The 15,317-nt window shown below is 42.8% G+C and overlaps 1 protein-coding gene across 11 annotated transcripts in view; it reads left to right on the top strand.

Annotated features, from left to right (window-relative positions):
* Positions 1 to 15,317, top strand: part of MTSS1 (MTSS I-BAR domain containing 1) — a 148,448-nt gene that overhangs the window by 18,966 nt on the left and 114,165 nt on the right. For all 11 annotated transcript variants that reach the window (XM_031691302.2, XM_031691304.2, XM_015245397.3 and 8 more), the window contains exons 2-3: positions 2,022 to 2,083; positions 5,788 to 5,861. In XM_031691302.2, the coding sequence (XP_031547162.1) occupies positions 2,022 to 2,083; positions 5,788 to 5,861 (136 nt within the window). The remainder of the gene's footprint in view (positions 1 to 2,021; positions 2,084 to 5,787; positions 5,862 to 15,317) is intronic.

Genomic DNA, 15,317 nt, shown 5'->3' with positions numbered 1-15,317 from the left:
ATCTGAGCTCCCAGCAATAGCTCATTATAATATTTGGTAGACAGTTTTCCGGATACCTCTGCCCACATTTTCAAATAGACTTGGTAACTGGAGAAGTGTATAAATGGGCATGTTTATAACAAATGTTATGTGCATGATATTTTCAAAATCAAAATATATTTAAGTTTACTTTTCTTTTTTTTTCTGTATCATTCCAAAAGTTTACTATGAATTTTCATTAAACAAATATTTAATGAGCACCTTCTATCTAGGACAGCTTCTATTGTACCAGAAGTCAGGAATTTAAAGGCCAACTGAACAGATTTTGTTGCTTAAAAAATTTATAGAATTTCCAGCCCAGTGGAAGAATCAGACAATAACTAAGAAAACAGCAAAACATACAAACAACAACAAGCATAATTTTACTTTCATTTAACCAAAGGATTGAAACTGAAGTGATGTAATACTGAAGAAACCGCTCAACTTCAGATAACTGATTCTTCACCAGAAGAAATCAGTTCCTCAGACTTTCCTCTAAAGCAGTGGTTCTTAAATGGAGGTGATTTTGCCCCTGGGAGACTTCTGGCAGTGTCTGGGGACATATCGTCACATCTGGTGGAAGCTGTGATTATTACTGACACCTGGTGAACAGAGGTCAGCATGCTGCCGAACATCCCGCAGTGCGTGGGGCAGCATCTCCCCCAGCACCCCTCCCAACCCCAGCAAAAAAAAAAAAAAAAAGAAAAGAAATCAGGTCCAAAATGTCCATAGTAGCGACAAGGTTGAGAAACTCTGCTCTTAAGGAAAAGAAAGATGATTAACACCACGAGGAAGGTGAAATCGTTGTGTTTTATCTCAGTTGCCCTTTTACACTATTTTGATGGGGCTTCTGTAATGAAAGATGAGATGATTAACTTCATCGTTAGTTTCTCCATCTTCTCTCCTTAATAACAAAATCAAGAGGTTGTTTTTCCCTTGTCAAGGTTCATAACATTTACATTCTATCCTGCAACCATAACCCCTCAGGTGTTAAATCCTAGTTCTGTGTTTAAATGATTCCATACCAGACACCACTCCTCTGACCATGGTTTCCTCTTCTCTGGGTTTATTTTGCGTCGACTCTTAGTTGGCTGCGCGATCTTAATATAAATTGCATGTGTTGTGTGCAGGGAGGTGTCGGCCTGACTCTGGTTTGCCCCAGTCAGAATTGCATCTGCAGTTTGGAGTTCATGTCTGAGCACCGTACTTAGAAGAGTAGAGGGATGTGATGGAGTGTCCCCCAGACTCTGTGAGGATGTAAAACAGGCTCCTGTCTAGAAATGAAATTGCACTTGGGAGCTGAAAGAAGGAAAGCTGTGGATGAATGTGCTGGTTATCTTCCATTCTTTGAAAAGACTTTGTGTGTGGAAGCAGGATTGGGTTTAGTTCTGTGGATCCCCAGAAGGTTAGAATTAGGGCTGTGTGGACATACAGGGCTGATACAGGTAGGCTGCCATGGAGAGTGATAAGTTCTCTGTTAGCGGCGACATGCTAGGGAACCACCTGTAACCATGTTGTGTGTAGATGCTGGGTTCAGGTCAACTGGGCGTCTATCATTAGGTAACTTCCCAGCCTAGTTATTAGATTCCCAAGAGCCACCTGTCCTGGGGCACTCTGGTTACCTCCTCTTGGGGATAAGGCTGCGAATAGCCAGAACCATGATCAGGTGGTTCACGGTAGAGCCTTAAATGTTCCGCCAGTCTTGAATTTGGATCCACCATCTATTGACTCAGAGTGATGCATCCTTGTATGTGTTAGATTCTGCCAGACTGGTTCCACTTGGTATCTGTAGTATTTACAGGATCACAGGGACTGAGCACCTTCTCAACCCCTTTCTGAGCCAGTACACTTATGTCCAATCCAGACAACAGATCGCAGACTGCAGAGGAAGAGAACATATACAGATTGTCTCCTGTGTCATTGGGATTGGGTGTGCTGTCCCTGTCTTAATCAGATGTCTATCACTGTGTGACTTACTGACGGATGGCTTTGTTTCCTTGTAGGGGAGCTACCCAGTTTGGGAAGACTTCATAAACAAAGCAGGAAAGCTGCAGTCCCAGCTTCGGTAAGTAGAAGCATGTCATCCCCCAGAAAATGGCAGCGTCCCTCAGACACAGAATGGAAGAGGACTGACCCGTGATGTGCATTAAGGTTAATTTTGGAAGCATTGCAGATAGAGAAGCGTGCAGTGGGTTGTAATTTGAGTATTGCCACTTGTTAGCCGTATGTCCTGACCCCTGATTCCCATATATAAAATTGAACTCATATCTGCTCTGCCTCCTTCCACTGGAATTTTGAGAGTCAAATGAGGTATAGAATATGTAGAGTAAGAATGGACAACATTTAGAGAGTGTTCATTATGGGCCAGGTACATGCTAACAGTTTAGTCTCACAACCCTAAGAGGTAAGTCCAATTGCTATCCCACTTTGCTGATGAGGAAACTGAGGCACAGATAAACTGAATAAGGTATCCAAGGTCACAGCTGATAAATGGCAGAGCAGAGAGTTGAACTCAGGCAGTCGGGCTCCACAGACCATTCTACTTACTGCCTGTCCTTATAGCGTTTAAAACCTAGCGTCGACCACTGTATAACTCCATGTCCATGTCTAGAAAACACAAATCTGTAGAGACAGATATAGATGAGTGGCTTCTTGGGGCTAGGCGTGGAGAAGGAGGTTGTCTACAAGTGGGCATGAGGGACCTTTCTGGGGTGATGGAAATGTTCTAAAACTGGATTGTGGTGGTGGTTGCATAACTCGAAATTAACTAAAAAATTGTTGAATCATGTACTCAGAAAGGGTGAGTTTTATGATATGCAACTTAAGCCTCAGTAAAGCCGCTTAGAAAAAATAAGATCTAAGTCTAAGGGGCTATTTACTGTTGCCTCATCTCGTGCTTGTTCATATATCATTTGATATGAAATGAAAATTACATCAACGTCTTCCTGTTAAAGCTACATACTTTCGAAATTCATGGGCAGAGGGGTAGGACTGCACTTAGTGGGTGATCCCGGAGGGATGCAGCATGGAAGAGAGCGATCAGTTTCATGACGCCTGTTTATGGTGTATCGGGATGACACTGGTTGGTTTGGATGCAGGGGGCATGGTTTTCCAGAGGACAAAGCAGGTAGGGGTTTTTTTTGGGGGGGATAAGAAGCCTTGTGGATGGCAGAGGAGGGAGGGATGACATGACATTCTTGAGCCTTTGCCTGAGGGGTTACTGCCCAGAGCTTCAGCCACAGGACTGGACATTCATCCCATGGCTTCTCCGTAGACTGGGAGAGAAGAACTTGGGAGACGTGGAAATTTCCTCTTCCTTTCCTTCAGCTTCGTGGGGCCTGGGATTTCCAGAGCCCTGAGTGGGCAGCCGCATGGACTGTGGGCTCTGGAAAACGGCCTCTTTCCATTTCTCTAGTCCTTTACCATTTCTCTCCTTAAGAACTTGTAATTGCTGTGTGCTGGGGCCAGCGCCAACCTCCTCTGCTCAGAACGTAAGGCCCTCTCCCCCATCTCTGCCACTATTGTCATTTCTTTCAAATAGCTTCGTCTCCTGTATTCAAATAGGAGATCTGCTCGTGTAGTAAAACAGTAAAACATTTAAGTACAACCCTCCCCACACACTTTTTCTTATCTGGCCTCATTTAATTGTCTGGCAGGACTTCTAGGTTGACCAGAGAAAAGGTGTCCTTCCCTGTTTACCAACGAGGAAGCTAAAGCTTAAAATAAGTAGCTGATTGGCTGTCTTAAACATACAAAGTAAGACTTAAAGCAGTCTTACCCCACTGGTACAAAGGACCTTTTATATCCATTTATTTTAACAATATGTAGGCCTCCTGTGGGGCAGGGACCACTTCTTTATTTTGTCAGACTACAAGTACCTGGCTGAGAGCTCTGTGGGAGCCTCGTGCACGTGGTTCAGTTTTGTGTATTAGGGAACAGACGAAAAGAGGCCGATTGTCTTAGAGTGTTTACACTGAGTCACTCCTTTCTGCTGCCCGGAGACCCACGTTTGCTCTGCCCCATCCGAGGGGGCCAAGATGTCTTGTGACAAAAGCAGCCAGTGACATATGGCTCATTGGAAGGGGGTGTTAAAAAGCCCTTAATTCCTCACACTTAACCATGGTCCTCAATTTCACGAGAGCCCTGGTGCCTGGGTCATACTCAAGGCACCCCTACAGCTGGCTCCTTCCATTTGGAAGACCGGCCTTGACTTGAATGCGAATAAATCCAGCTGCCCTGTCAGATAGTAATTGTAAATCGGAATGAGCCATTTGTAAATCCCAGGGTGTCTGATAAAGCTAATCTTTCCACGGTTTGCAGTTGATGCCAGCTCTTTAAGAAATATGCTTTGAAGTAGTAGGTTTTTTTGGGGGGGGTGGTTTGTTTAATGTGTCTGTCATAATGTCTTTTTTTTTTTTCATTTGAGCGGAATGTTTTCTTGCTCTACTGGAAGATATCAGGCCTTGTTTTCAAGTTTGGCTCCAGGGCACTGTTGCCCAGGTTTTCCTGGAGACCCCCCACAGCATCTTCCAGGGATTTTTGTTTCATAGCCACTGTTGCTTATGTTCAAAGGGCATTTCTTTTTTCTCCTTTCTTTGTAGTCTTTATTCTCATCTTTTTTCAGCAACTTTGCATTGTTAGAAATGCTCAGTAAGGACTGGATTCATGTGTGAAATACTTGGAAATTAGCATCAGGCTCCAAGCTTCACTGTGAAGTTCTTATGAGCAAGCCCAAGGCTGGCTGGCTTCTTCTCGGGTACTCAGGGTCCTGGCCTGCTGTGGTGCTGACACTTCATTGAATGACATCTTGGACCACGACTCTAGGAACCATTAGGCCACAGAGTGCTCAAGAGGATGTGAAGAATTCAAAATAACTTCTAGGACAACGAATGAGTGTAGAAACTCTTCCTTGTTTTCAGCTTTTAGGAATTTAGAGGATACTGTTGAGACAGCATTCTAAGACTGAAAAAAATCTTATCTCAGTTTCACTATAATTATGATTTAGAGGGGGAAAGTCACATAGCTAGGATCTTGTAGTGGGATGAACCCAGGACTGTAAGTCATGCTGACCTCCTAGTCTCAGTCCTGCTGTGAACTAGTGATCCTGAAAATCACTTTGTAGTTGTGGCCCCAGTTTTCTCATTTCTAAAATGAGTTGGTTGAACTAGACGATCTCTCTCCCAAGATTCCTTCTTCCAATCCATGCAGGTACGTTGTTTTCCCAGTCTAAAATTACTTTCACCTGCACCATGTGTATTTTTTAAGAGTGTTTTTCTTTTGGGTGGGAACACTTGTCTTTTCCTCCTTTGTGAAAATTTGCCTGGTAATAATTTTGTACCATCAGGTGGAATGGGATGGGAAGAGTTGATAGCATTCCTGGCTGGCACTGCACCAGCTGGACCTTTTTGAGGGAGGGAGCTAATGTAAGAAGGAGAAAGTCATCTTAAGAATAAAATGGGTCCAGGGGCAGGACATAGTTTGGTGGTAGAGTGAGTACCTAGCATGTACGAGGTCCTGGGTTCAATCCCCAGTACCTCCATCAACTAATAAGTAATAAATAAATAAAAATAAATAAACTTAATCACCTCCCCCCCACCAAGTAAAAAGGAATAAAGTGGGTCCACCAAGCCAACAGTTGTCCACATTCAGTTGAGCTGTGTCTCCAGGAGGGTTCCTTTCAGTCTTCAGCAGAGGTCCCAGCCCTCTTGTTGTTGTGCATTTGCTAGTGTGAGCCAGTCCTCATGCTTTTGTTATCTGCTTGCGTTTCAGGACAACAGTAGTAGCAGCAGCTGCCTTCTTGGATGCCTTTCAGAAAGTGGCTGACATGGCTACCAACACACGTGGTAAGCAGATGGAGGGATGGCTTCCAGCCTTAACTGCATTCAGTGTGTGGGCTCTTACCCTTGGGTGGCTTCACAAGAAGATAGAGCTTAAGTTATCAGAGCTTAGCTGACTCATATTTTAAAATACATTTTTTTAACACTGTGGGATTCCACGCAGTAGAAGTTGCAAATCACTCTCCCCACAATCAAGCGCACAAGAAGAGTGAAAAATAAAACAAAAGGAACCACTGTTGATACCTGAGATGGCTTGATGTGTTTTCTCAATCACTTTTAATGATGTCTTGACCTGTGCGTTTGGGTGCAGTTTGTTTTTCCCTCCTCACACGTGTTGCCTTAAGGTTTTCCTTGTTCCCTTGTGGGCTGAGAAGCAGTGGGAATGATTTCTTAGACCACTTTCTCTGGGTGCCCAGAAAACAAGGAAACCTTTTATAAGTGGTGTCCTGTTGTGTTGTATCTGTTTCTGTGTCTCCCACGTTGGACTGCAGACCCCTTGAGGTATAGATTGTGACTTACACATGTCTGAACCCTCCCAAAACGCAGTACCTGGGACGTAGAATATTCATAACACATGAACAGTGTAGAGAAGAAAATTGATACCTCTCTCCCCAGCACCATCGTTAAAAATATGACATGACTCATAACATAGAGACCCTCATTCAGAGAGGGGTGCTTCCCTTTTCATTTCCAGATAGGAAATCTCTTCTGCCTCTTTTTTGCCTTTTTTCTGGGTCTGCTTGTGTACTGATAGCTATGTGCCTGTTGTCATTGTCATGTCATGTCATGTCATGTCATGGTGACATTGGAAAATGTGGGTGTTGGGGGCCAGTGATGGAGATTGCTGCCAATCATGCAAGAGTGACGCTTCTTGAAGCCCATGATGGGTATGTACCTCCACTGGGTTTCAGTTGATACTCATTTACCATAGATGCTTAATTAAACATTCAAATGAATTTGCAGTGAGGGCGTTTCTCATTCAGGAAACTTGAAAACCTGAAAATATTTCAGGCACTGTCATGGGGCCACACAAATCAGTATGTTACTTTCCATGTCCTGGAGGAGGTTGCAGTTGGCAGTGGAGGGTGGGTGCTACATGCAAATAAAGAATTTCAGTGCAGAAATAATATGTTTGCTATGATAATCATGGTAGAACGGAATACTAGGGGAATAGGGAAAAGTGAGCAATTAACTCAGCTCAGGGAGTCCAGGTTCTCCCAAGAGAGGTAATATATCTCCTCATTTCCAGGATGCCAACAGTGTTTCAAAAGGTTTCCTGGGAGAATGTGATGGAGACATCAGAGCATTGGCTTCTTCATCTGGTTTGTCAGCTTGACATGGGTCTTAAACAGTATCTTTTTAAAGCCCTTTAAAAATTTTTTCCCATGGTTTCTATGTGTTATGGAATCTTTAGAATATACAGGTGTAAAGAAGAATATTACATTCATGCCGGTGTTCACTGCTGTCAGTGTTATGGGGTCTGTTTTACAGAATTGCTTCTACTTCAGTGGAAGTAGACTTGTCAGTTGTATTCATGTCTTTCTAGAACAACCATCAGAATATATCTTTCTCGGTAGAGTTGCTTTACTATTTTAAAGAACGTATGTATCTGGTGGTGCATTTTTGAGGCTCCGGGATTCGCAAGTTTATATTTTAATGTTTAATTATTGGATGGACCCTAAAGGATGGAATAGAAAGGCATCCTCTGATTGTCCAAATTTCTTGCAATGGGAACCTGGGTTTTTGCAGAAGCTGCTCCCCAGAGTGGTTCTTGGTGGGAAACTGGAAGGCCTGCAAATTCTCATGATCCAAGAGAGGAAAAACAATTATTTGTGGGAAAGGAAAACAGAATAGCCTCTCTGTGGTTTGGGTGGAGGTAGAGGAGTTTGGAGGTCATTTAACAAAAGACAAGTGATATCACAGTGAACAGATCCCTCCTTTGCTATATATTTAAACCATTGAATTTCAGGTCATTTTTAGCAATTCCAGAATACTTTACATCTTGAGTTGTCTAGAATCCATATGCACTGGCGGGGGGCGGGGGGCGGGGGAAATAACTTTCTGCTCAGTGTGGGAGTGTGAGAACTCTCGCAAGACCTAAAAAACAAATGTATGGTTGATACAAAGAAGTTATCTTTTATGGAGATGACAAGAGAGAAACTTGAATACACATCCTGTATGTTCACTAAGCATCTGAAATTATTTTTATTAAGTTAACTTTTACGTAACAATTGGAAAATGTAGAATATGCTCTTTAGTTAAAACAAAAAAAAAAATTCATGGCCCAAAGTAGATAAAGTCAAATGTACCCAGCACCCCTTGCAGGGATTGGGTGTACTGTCATTTGTTGACTTTTTTGCACACATCTGGGAGAGAGACTAGTCACAGAGCAATATGTAGAATGATATATGGAATAAGGTATATTCATAAGATTTTATTTTCAAAAGACAGTCCATAGGAAACATTGTGCCTGGGGTTTTACTCCACAGTATCTGACGATTCTCTTTTTAGGTTGGTTCCTAGCAATTGACTTCATTCTTTCTCGCAGCTAAATGGAACTTCACTGTCTGGAACATGATTTAATCAGACTTCTATTGAGGGGTATATGGATTATCTCCATTTATTTACTATGACAAGCTACGCTGCAGTTAATGCCCATGTATGCATCCTTTTGGAGATCTATGGGTAATCGGTTTTGAATGGTATATGCTTCTCCAAGGAAACAATGAATCTAGAGAATGCTTCTGACTGTTTTTGTCAGCAGCAAATGGATTTGGGCTTAACAGTCATTACAGGCTATAACTATTACAGTTTGTAGTTCAATATCTTCCCTCAATGGAAAGTCCAGTCTCTTGCTTAGAGCCTTTAGATGTAGTATTTTTCGAGTCTTTCTTGCTGGAAGTAAGATAAAAGAATAGCAGTTATACTTATGTGCATCTCTTTGGGGTGAGCATCCAGAATCCCAAGCCAGCAGGTCTCTGGTTTCCAGAATATTAGCATTCCATATTGTTTCCCAAAGGAAACAGCTCCAAAAAGTCTTTGTCCTTTTTAGCAAATATTTTGCACTAGCTCTTAATAGAATTCATTTAGGAAAATCTTCTAAAGCTAGTCATTATAAGAGCAAAATCAATTTAGTCCTATACCTATTAAGTAGAATGTAGAAATAGGTTAGAACTCTAATTTATTTTTTAACAAAAAGGCATAAGTCGCTGTTATAATGTGTATGTTTAGGTTAATAATTAAACCGTAATGGAATTTAAGAGTTAATCAGCACCATAATACAAAACAGTGCCATATTTTGTGGATTTCTGCACCCTGAAATGAATATACAATTGGTGTTCAGTGTGGAAGTACACCTGTTTCTGTGTTATTAAGTACAAAGAATTCATGTCTAGGAGTTAGGTGCTCAAAGGGTGCCCAGCTTTGGGAGGGTCTCCATTTTCTTTGTGTCCACAATGGACCAGCACATGGGCTGTCATAGGAGCTGAGAAGTGTTTGAATTGACTGGCATGTGCTTGTCTGCATTACTTTTAAAAAGGAGAAAAGAAAAGGAACAAAGATGGGGGAGGTTTCTTGACCCTCGGCGGTCCACACTGGGGCGTAGCTGCACCTGTGAGCATGCGCCCTTGTGCACACCAGGGCCTTGCCCCCTTTCACTGGAAGAGTGGGCGTGGAGCTGATGAAACGCTCCGTCTTAGTCAGCGCTGGCCCTTCGTGGCCACTGCATCATTTGCTTGTGTCAGCAAGGACCTTTGCAGAGCATAGCGCTGTGTGACTTTCATTTTTGGCTGCCTCGGTGTGCCTCTGTAATTACTTTATAGTTTTGAAAAGCCATCTCTGGGATGTTTAGATGACGTTACACCAAACCCAGAATGAGGAGTTGGAGATTGAAAAAAGGAAGGACATGAATCCCCAGCTGTAATCACCTCTATTGAATACGTAACGCGGGTGGCGCTCTGGCTTATGTGCTTTTCATGGATTGGGCCTTTTTATTCTCACAGCAGCCCTAAGAGGTCAATGCTTGGTGCTCGTGATCTCCATTCTAGATGATGAAATCTGCGCCAGGAGAGTTTACCTAAACCTACCAAGGTCACACGGCTAGAAGTGGGGAAACCGCAGCCTGGCCCAGAATCTAGATTTTAACCATAAAATTTTGATTCCTCTTGTAAAGAGCTCCTGGATCTAGTATGAACTTAAATTTGCTTTTAAAGTTACTTGATCCTAAAAGCACTGAACAAAAATTATGTAGCACCTTGGAGTAACGACCAGACAGGGAGCTGAGATGCCTGGGTTTGTCTTCTGTTCTGCCAGCTCTGTGACCCTGAGTCACTTTATTTCACTTCTCTGGGCTTACATTACCCCACTTGTTAAAAGGGGCTTTCCCAGAACGTAGGGTCCTAGATGGTCGCAAGTTACCTCTTTTGGCTCCAGTAGTCAATTTAAGATCTCCTTTTGGCCCTGTTAAATGCGTAAAATACTAATGAAGTCAGGCAGTCTAAATTTTCTTTTCTATATTCCATTTAGTGTTTCCAGCTTTTGCCCTGGAGACAGAGGGAGTGGAAGGAAGCAGAGTGAAGCAGAGAACAACGGAGGGCGAAGGTTAGGGGAGAAACAGGGTTAGGAGAGACCCGCAGCGTGTGCTCGAGGAGGGCAGCTAGAAGCTGGAACTTGTAGACCAGCTGTCAGGTCCAGACGGTCAGAGGTGTACTTTAATCACTGAGCCTGAATTGCTAGGGTCCTGTATACTGATGAAGGAAATCTCTACGGCTTACACTGAATGCAGCGGTCTCGGTTCTTAAAAACATATTATGTTTTTGACATGGAGTTTGTTAAAAGCCGTGCTTTCCTCATCCGGCTGTGTGGATCCTAATCACCCAGGAAGCTTGTTTTAAAGGACAGATTTCAGGGTCTGAAAATGCCTCTGGTATCAGAATAATTGGGTGGGGCTTGGGAATCCCAGATTTTTCAAGTCCTCTGGGACAGTAAGGCCTTTTGCCATCTTGCTGTCACCCCACCTGTCCAGTGACATCTCCGCCTGTGCCGGCAGTTCCACCCACAAAAAATTGCTCCCTGAATCCCTTAAAACCTCTGACCCCTTTCTTCTTGCCTGTGTGCATTCCAGACCTGGATTGCCCTTCCTAGGCCACCTCCTCTCCAGCCCCTTTAGGTGCTTTGAGGATCTTGGGCTTCCAAGAGCCAGTGTGAGAGCCACGTCACCTGTGCCACTCCTGCCCCCACCGCCCCCTCCCCTGTCCCCAGGGAAAATCCTGTCTCAGGCCTCCGAGGCAAGTTCCTCTGCTGGCGTGTTTGCCTCTCTGTGTTGTCACCATTTTCCCCTCTAGCTTCAGGCACCTCCAGGACAGGGCCTGCGCCCAGCTCCTCTCTGAGCAACCCAGATACCCAAATGCTAGTGTTTCTGCTGTTTAGCAGGGTGCAGACAACGTTTGAATACAGCCCTCGGTGGATCTAGGTGAATAAGGCTGTTGTCTCCAGGGGAAGGAGGCTGGTGCGATGGGGTCTTTGGCCAGATTTCACTTGGGAGTTGAGAATTCAAATCGTGGTCGACCCCACTCTGAGGTTGAGTCTTTAGAATGTGTGACTTCATATTTCACTGTAGCTGCAGAGGGCTCGGCAAATCCATGGTGAGGTCACAGGAAGGGGGCAGGTGGGTGAAAGGCTCTTGTCTGGGGTCAGGGGGAGGGGAGGCATCTTCCCTTTTAGGGGAGGAGGTGCCAGGAAGGAGTTTCTAAGAGGCAGCCAGACTGGTCTTGTTTGCCTCTAAGTTTTATTTTAACCAGCTTGTTTAGTTGAAACTTCACTGGCCCTTGCCTTCTGGATTAACTTTGGTGTTCAAGTCCTGAACTCTCTCATGTAATTAGTCTGATTTCTACCTAGGAAGCTACTTAATCACATACCGGAAAAAAAAATTATTTGAAAAAGGTTATTAAAAAAACATTTCTTGTAGGCCTGGAACTGCTTATTCTTTGAGGATGACCTTAAAGAAACATGGACATGTTCATTCATTCAATTAAAAATAAAAAGGCATGCAACTGCCACCTGCTAATCTATAGATGGGTCCGTAAGTCAGTAAACTGGTTTTGTACTCGGATAGACCAATTCAGGGTCCTTAGTTTTGGTTATTGTTCTTACCGTTCTTACAGGAGGAGAGAACCATGAGTGTTTGAGAAACAAGCTCAGTTATAATTTTTCTTTAGGAGCCACGCTTACTGTTTTGAGATTCAAGGACAGTGTATTAATTTCTCTGATGGTCCTATTCTTCCAGCTGAGGCTTTATAGTTAATGGGGGCAAAAGGAAAGCATCTGGAGCCTCCAAGTTTTGTGGAAAACTGGCTGGCAGTGATTTTTACTTAGATCCTGTGTATGGTTGTCATGGGGGCACCTTAGCTGTGATTTCCTGGAGCCTCGGCACATCATAGATGCCCAGGAAACTGCTGATTTGTTAAGTAAAAATGGATAAAGTGAAGCCCTTCACAGGTTACTTGAAGAGTGGCTGGACCAGCAGCTGGATTCTCGAATATTTTTAAACATGAATCTAGGCACGCTGTATTGACAATGACCTAGAAACTCTCTATTGCCTTTCATATTCGGGATTTTGAACTTGACCTCTTAATTTTGATTCACATGAGTTATTCTGAGGATGCCCGAAGCCAATTTTACCCTGCTGGTAGTGACATTTTGAAAATCCACATTGCTGTATTGTAGGTGGGTGTGGGGAGCGAGTAAGAACAAAGCTACGAAAAATAGGTGCATTTGTAGTTGGTTAACGTGGAAAATTGACTGGGCCGGGACAAAGCTACCTTTCCTCCCATGTTTCCTTTTTGTTTGTTTCCTTTGAACTGTGTTGTTTTTGCCAGGACATGAAACGTCCCATGTGTGCCTTGGTGGTGAGTGAACCCAGTGCAGTCCTGGCTTTATGGAGCTTTTAGACTGGGACAGAATTTTCTGTGATGATGGAAATGTCCCGCATTTTCTCTGTCCACTATGATAGCGACGAGCACCTGTGGTTACTGAGGGCCTGACGTGGGGCTAGTCTGAGGAACTGAATTTCTAATTCTTAAATTTTAATGAACTTCAATTTTAATTGAAACAGCCCCGTATTCCTAGTGGCCACCACATGGCACAGCGTGGGTTTCAGGAGTGTGAGTTTCCACAAAGAAAGGCTTGTTCTGCTTACCGTAAATGTGTTATTTTATGAATCATCTGATTTATTCTGTTTTGTATCAGAAGGCTTTTTTGAGGGCTTACTATGTACCTAGGGCTCTGGGAATGCAAAGAGATGTTTTTTGTGAGGCATTTGGCCAGGGGGTGGGACAGGGGTTTAGACAGGCATGTTGCGGATGGGGTGGGGGACAGGGTGTTAGGTACATGTGAACAATAATAATTCCAAACAGTAAACTCTTCCCCTTTCTTTTTGCAGTTTGTCTGTTTCATGCATTCTCAGTGGAGAAGATATGGTTCCAGAGGGAGTGAAAATTGGTTCTTGAGGAGGGAAGGGATCTTACTCTTTTTACATATCAGGCACAGATATGCACGCAGTACATATGTGGACACACATCCATCTGTGGAATTAACATTTTCTAAGGAGGGAGGCGATTACGAAAAAAAAAAGTGTCCAGAAAGGCTCCTTATGGGAACAGGAACGGGGACAAGCTTGAGAAAACTGTTCTGTGATGAAGTCTAGCTTTAGGACAGGTCAGCCTTTTGCTTGTTGGCCCCTTCAAGCTACATTTAAGGAATTTTCATGAACCTACAGATGGTGGTTGCTATTGGTGTATCCCCTTTATTTGAAATAAATTGGCCAAGTGAATCCACATTACTGGGCTATGTAGACTTGTCAAAAATTCACCGAGTGTTGAACAATAAATGGGCTCAGAGACATCTGACGATGGCTTACCTCCTCACTGGGATGTATTCACCATTTGTAAATATTCTTAACCATGATGAATGCAAAGAACGACTTTAATGCTCGGTTGTGTCAAATAGCCTTTTATTAATTGGGCTTGATAGCTGTAATCCTTTTAATGAAGATGTGTGTGTGTGTCTGTACACACACACAACCAATATCTGTAATAACATATATAACAACCTGTGTGTATGTAACGTTTTATATATATATGCATGTAGGTATGTATGTATGTTGTTAGCTGAAAGAGTTAAAGTGTTGGACTTGGTCTTAGAAGATTTCTCTCCTAAAATGACAGACAAATCCTCTGTTCCAGGACAACTGGTTTCTATGCATAGCTCATCTCTGATATGTTTACAACTTTGCTGAGGGCGGTGGTGGGACCAAAACCTGGGATAACTTTAGGGTAGACTTAGCAACTTCCTTCAGCCCCTCAAGCCACTCCCAAATTTGAATAGGTATCTGTGTAAGTATGGACCTCTATTTTTATGTTGAACACCTAGGTAGTCTCAGTCTTACGTGAAGTATGAAAACAAGACTTTTGTAAATTACTGCTATTTCTAATGATATGTAACCTAGGTAAAAACTCTATCCCTATTATGTAAATATACTTCAAGATATAAAATCTCCATCTCCTCTGCAGAGATTTTTGGAGCTATCATTGACCTAGTAACGGGTGACATTAAAAAATGCCTTTTTAAATGAGCTCATAAATGTGCGTTCTGCTTTGGGTTTCATTATTTTGGTGTTTTTCTACTCTGATAGACCTTGAGTACTTTTCACACATTAGCACAATGTACTTAATCCTACATATTCTGGTTAGGATAATACAACTTCTAAAAAATGGCCCTGTGAGTGTGAACTTGTCTTACCATTTTCCATTTTTAAAAACGCGATTACTTTTTGGTTTGCTTGATAGGAAACTCAGACTTGGTGTTGTCTAGCACACTAGGGTGGCGTGTGTATTTTAAACATTTTTTCCTTTTTTTTTTTTTTTTTACAAATCACGGAATAGGTAAAGACTAGAAATAATAAAGAAATTCACATGTTTATTGAGTATTTTTATTTCAAAATTTAAAAAATCTTATTTTCTGTTTTTTCCCTTTCTTTTTTGGGTTAAAGGAATTAGGAATGTACACGTATTCCATTAATTTGATGGGCAAATTTAGGGGTGTATATATTCCATTAATTTGATGGGCAGATTTGTGTATTCCAGGTTTGGAATCATGAATCGAGTATCACTGGTGCTGAAATGAAAATCCCTCCTTTCCAATCCCATTGATCTTTTCTTGATGCTAAAACTGATCCCTGACAACAGCGCCGTTTCCCCTCTACAAGTGGTCTGTTACTGTTGTTCTCTGGTTGGGTAGCAACAGTTGCCAGAGAGGGGCTGTTTCCTCCTGGCTAGCCAGTGTCCTGCCTGTGTGGTGTTTGGCTTTTCACTGCATCTTCCTGAAATGACACTTGAGTGGTTGTTGAACATTAGCTTGAAAGGCACTAACTTGAGTGTCACCTTTACGGAAGCATATCCCGGGTGT

Source organism: Vicugna pacos, chromosome 25 (genome assembly GCF_048564905.1).
Source record: "Vicugna pacos chromosome 25, VicPac4, whole genome shotgun sequence".
NCBI lineage: Eukaryota > Metazoa > Chordata > Mammalia > Artiodactyla > Camelidae > Vicugna > Vicugna pacos.
Note: the sequence above shows the minus strand (reverse complement) of the source record. Positions and strands in the feature narration are given on the sequence as shown.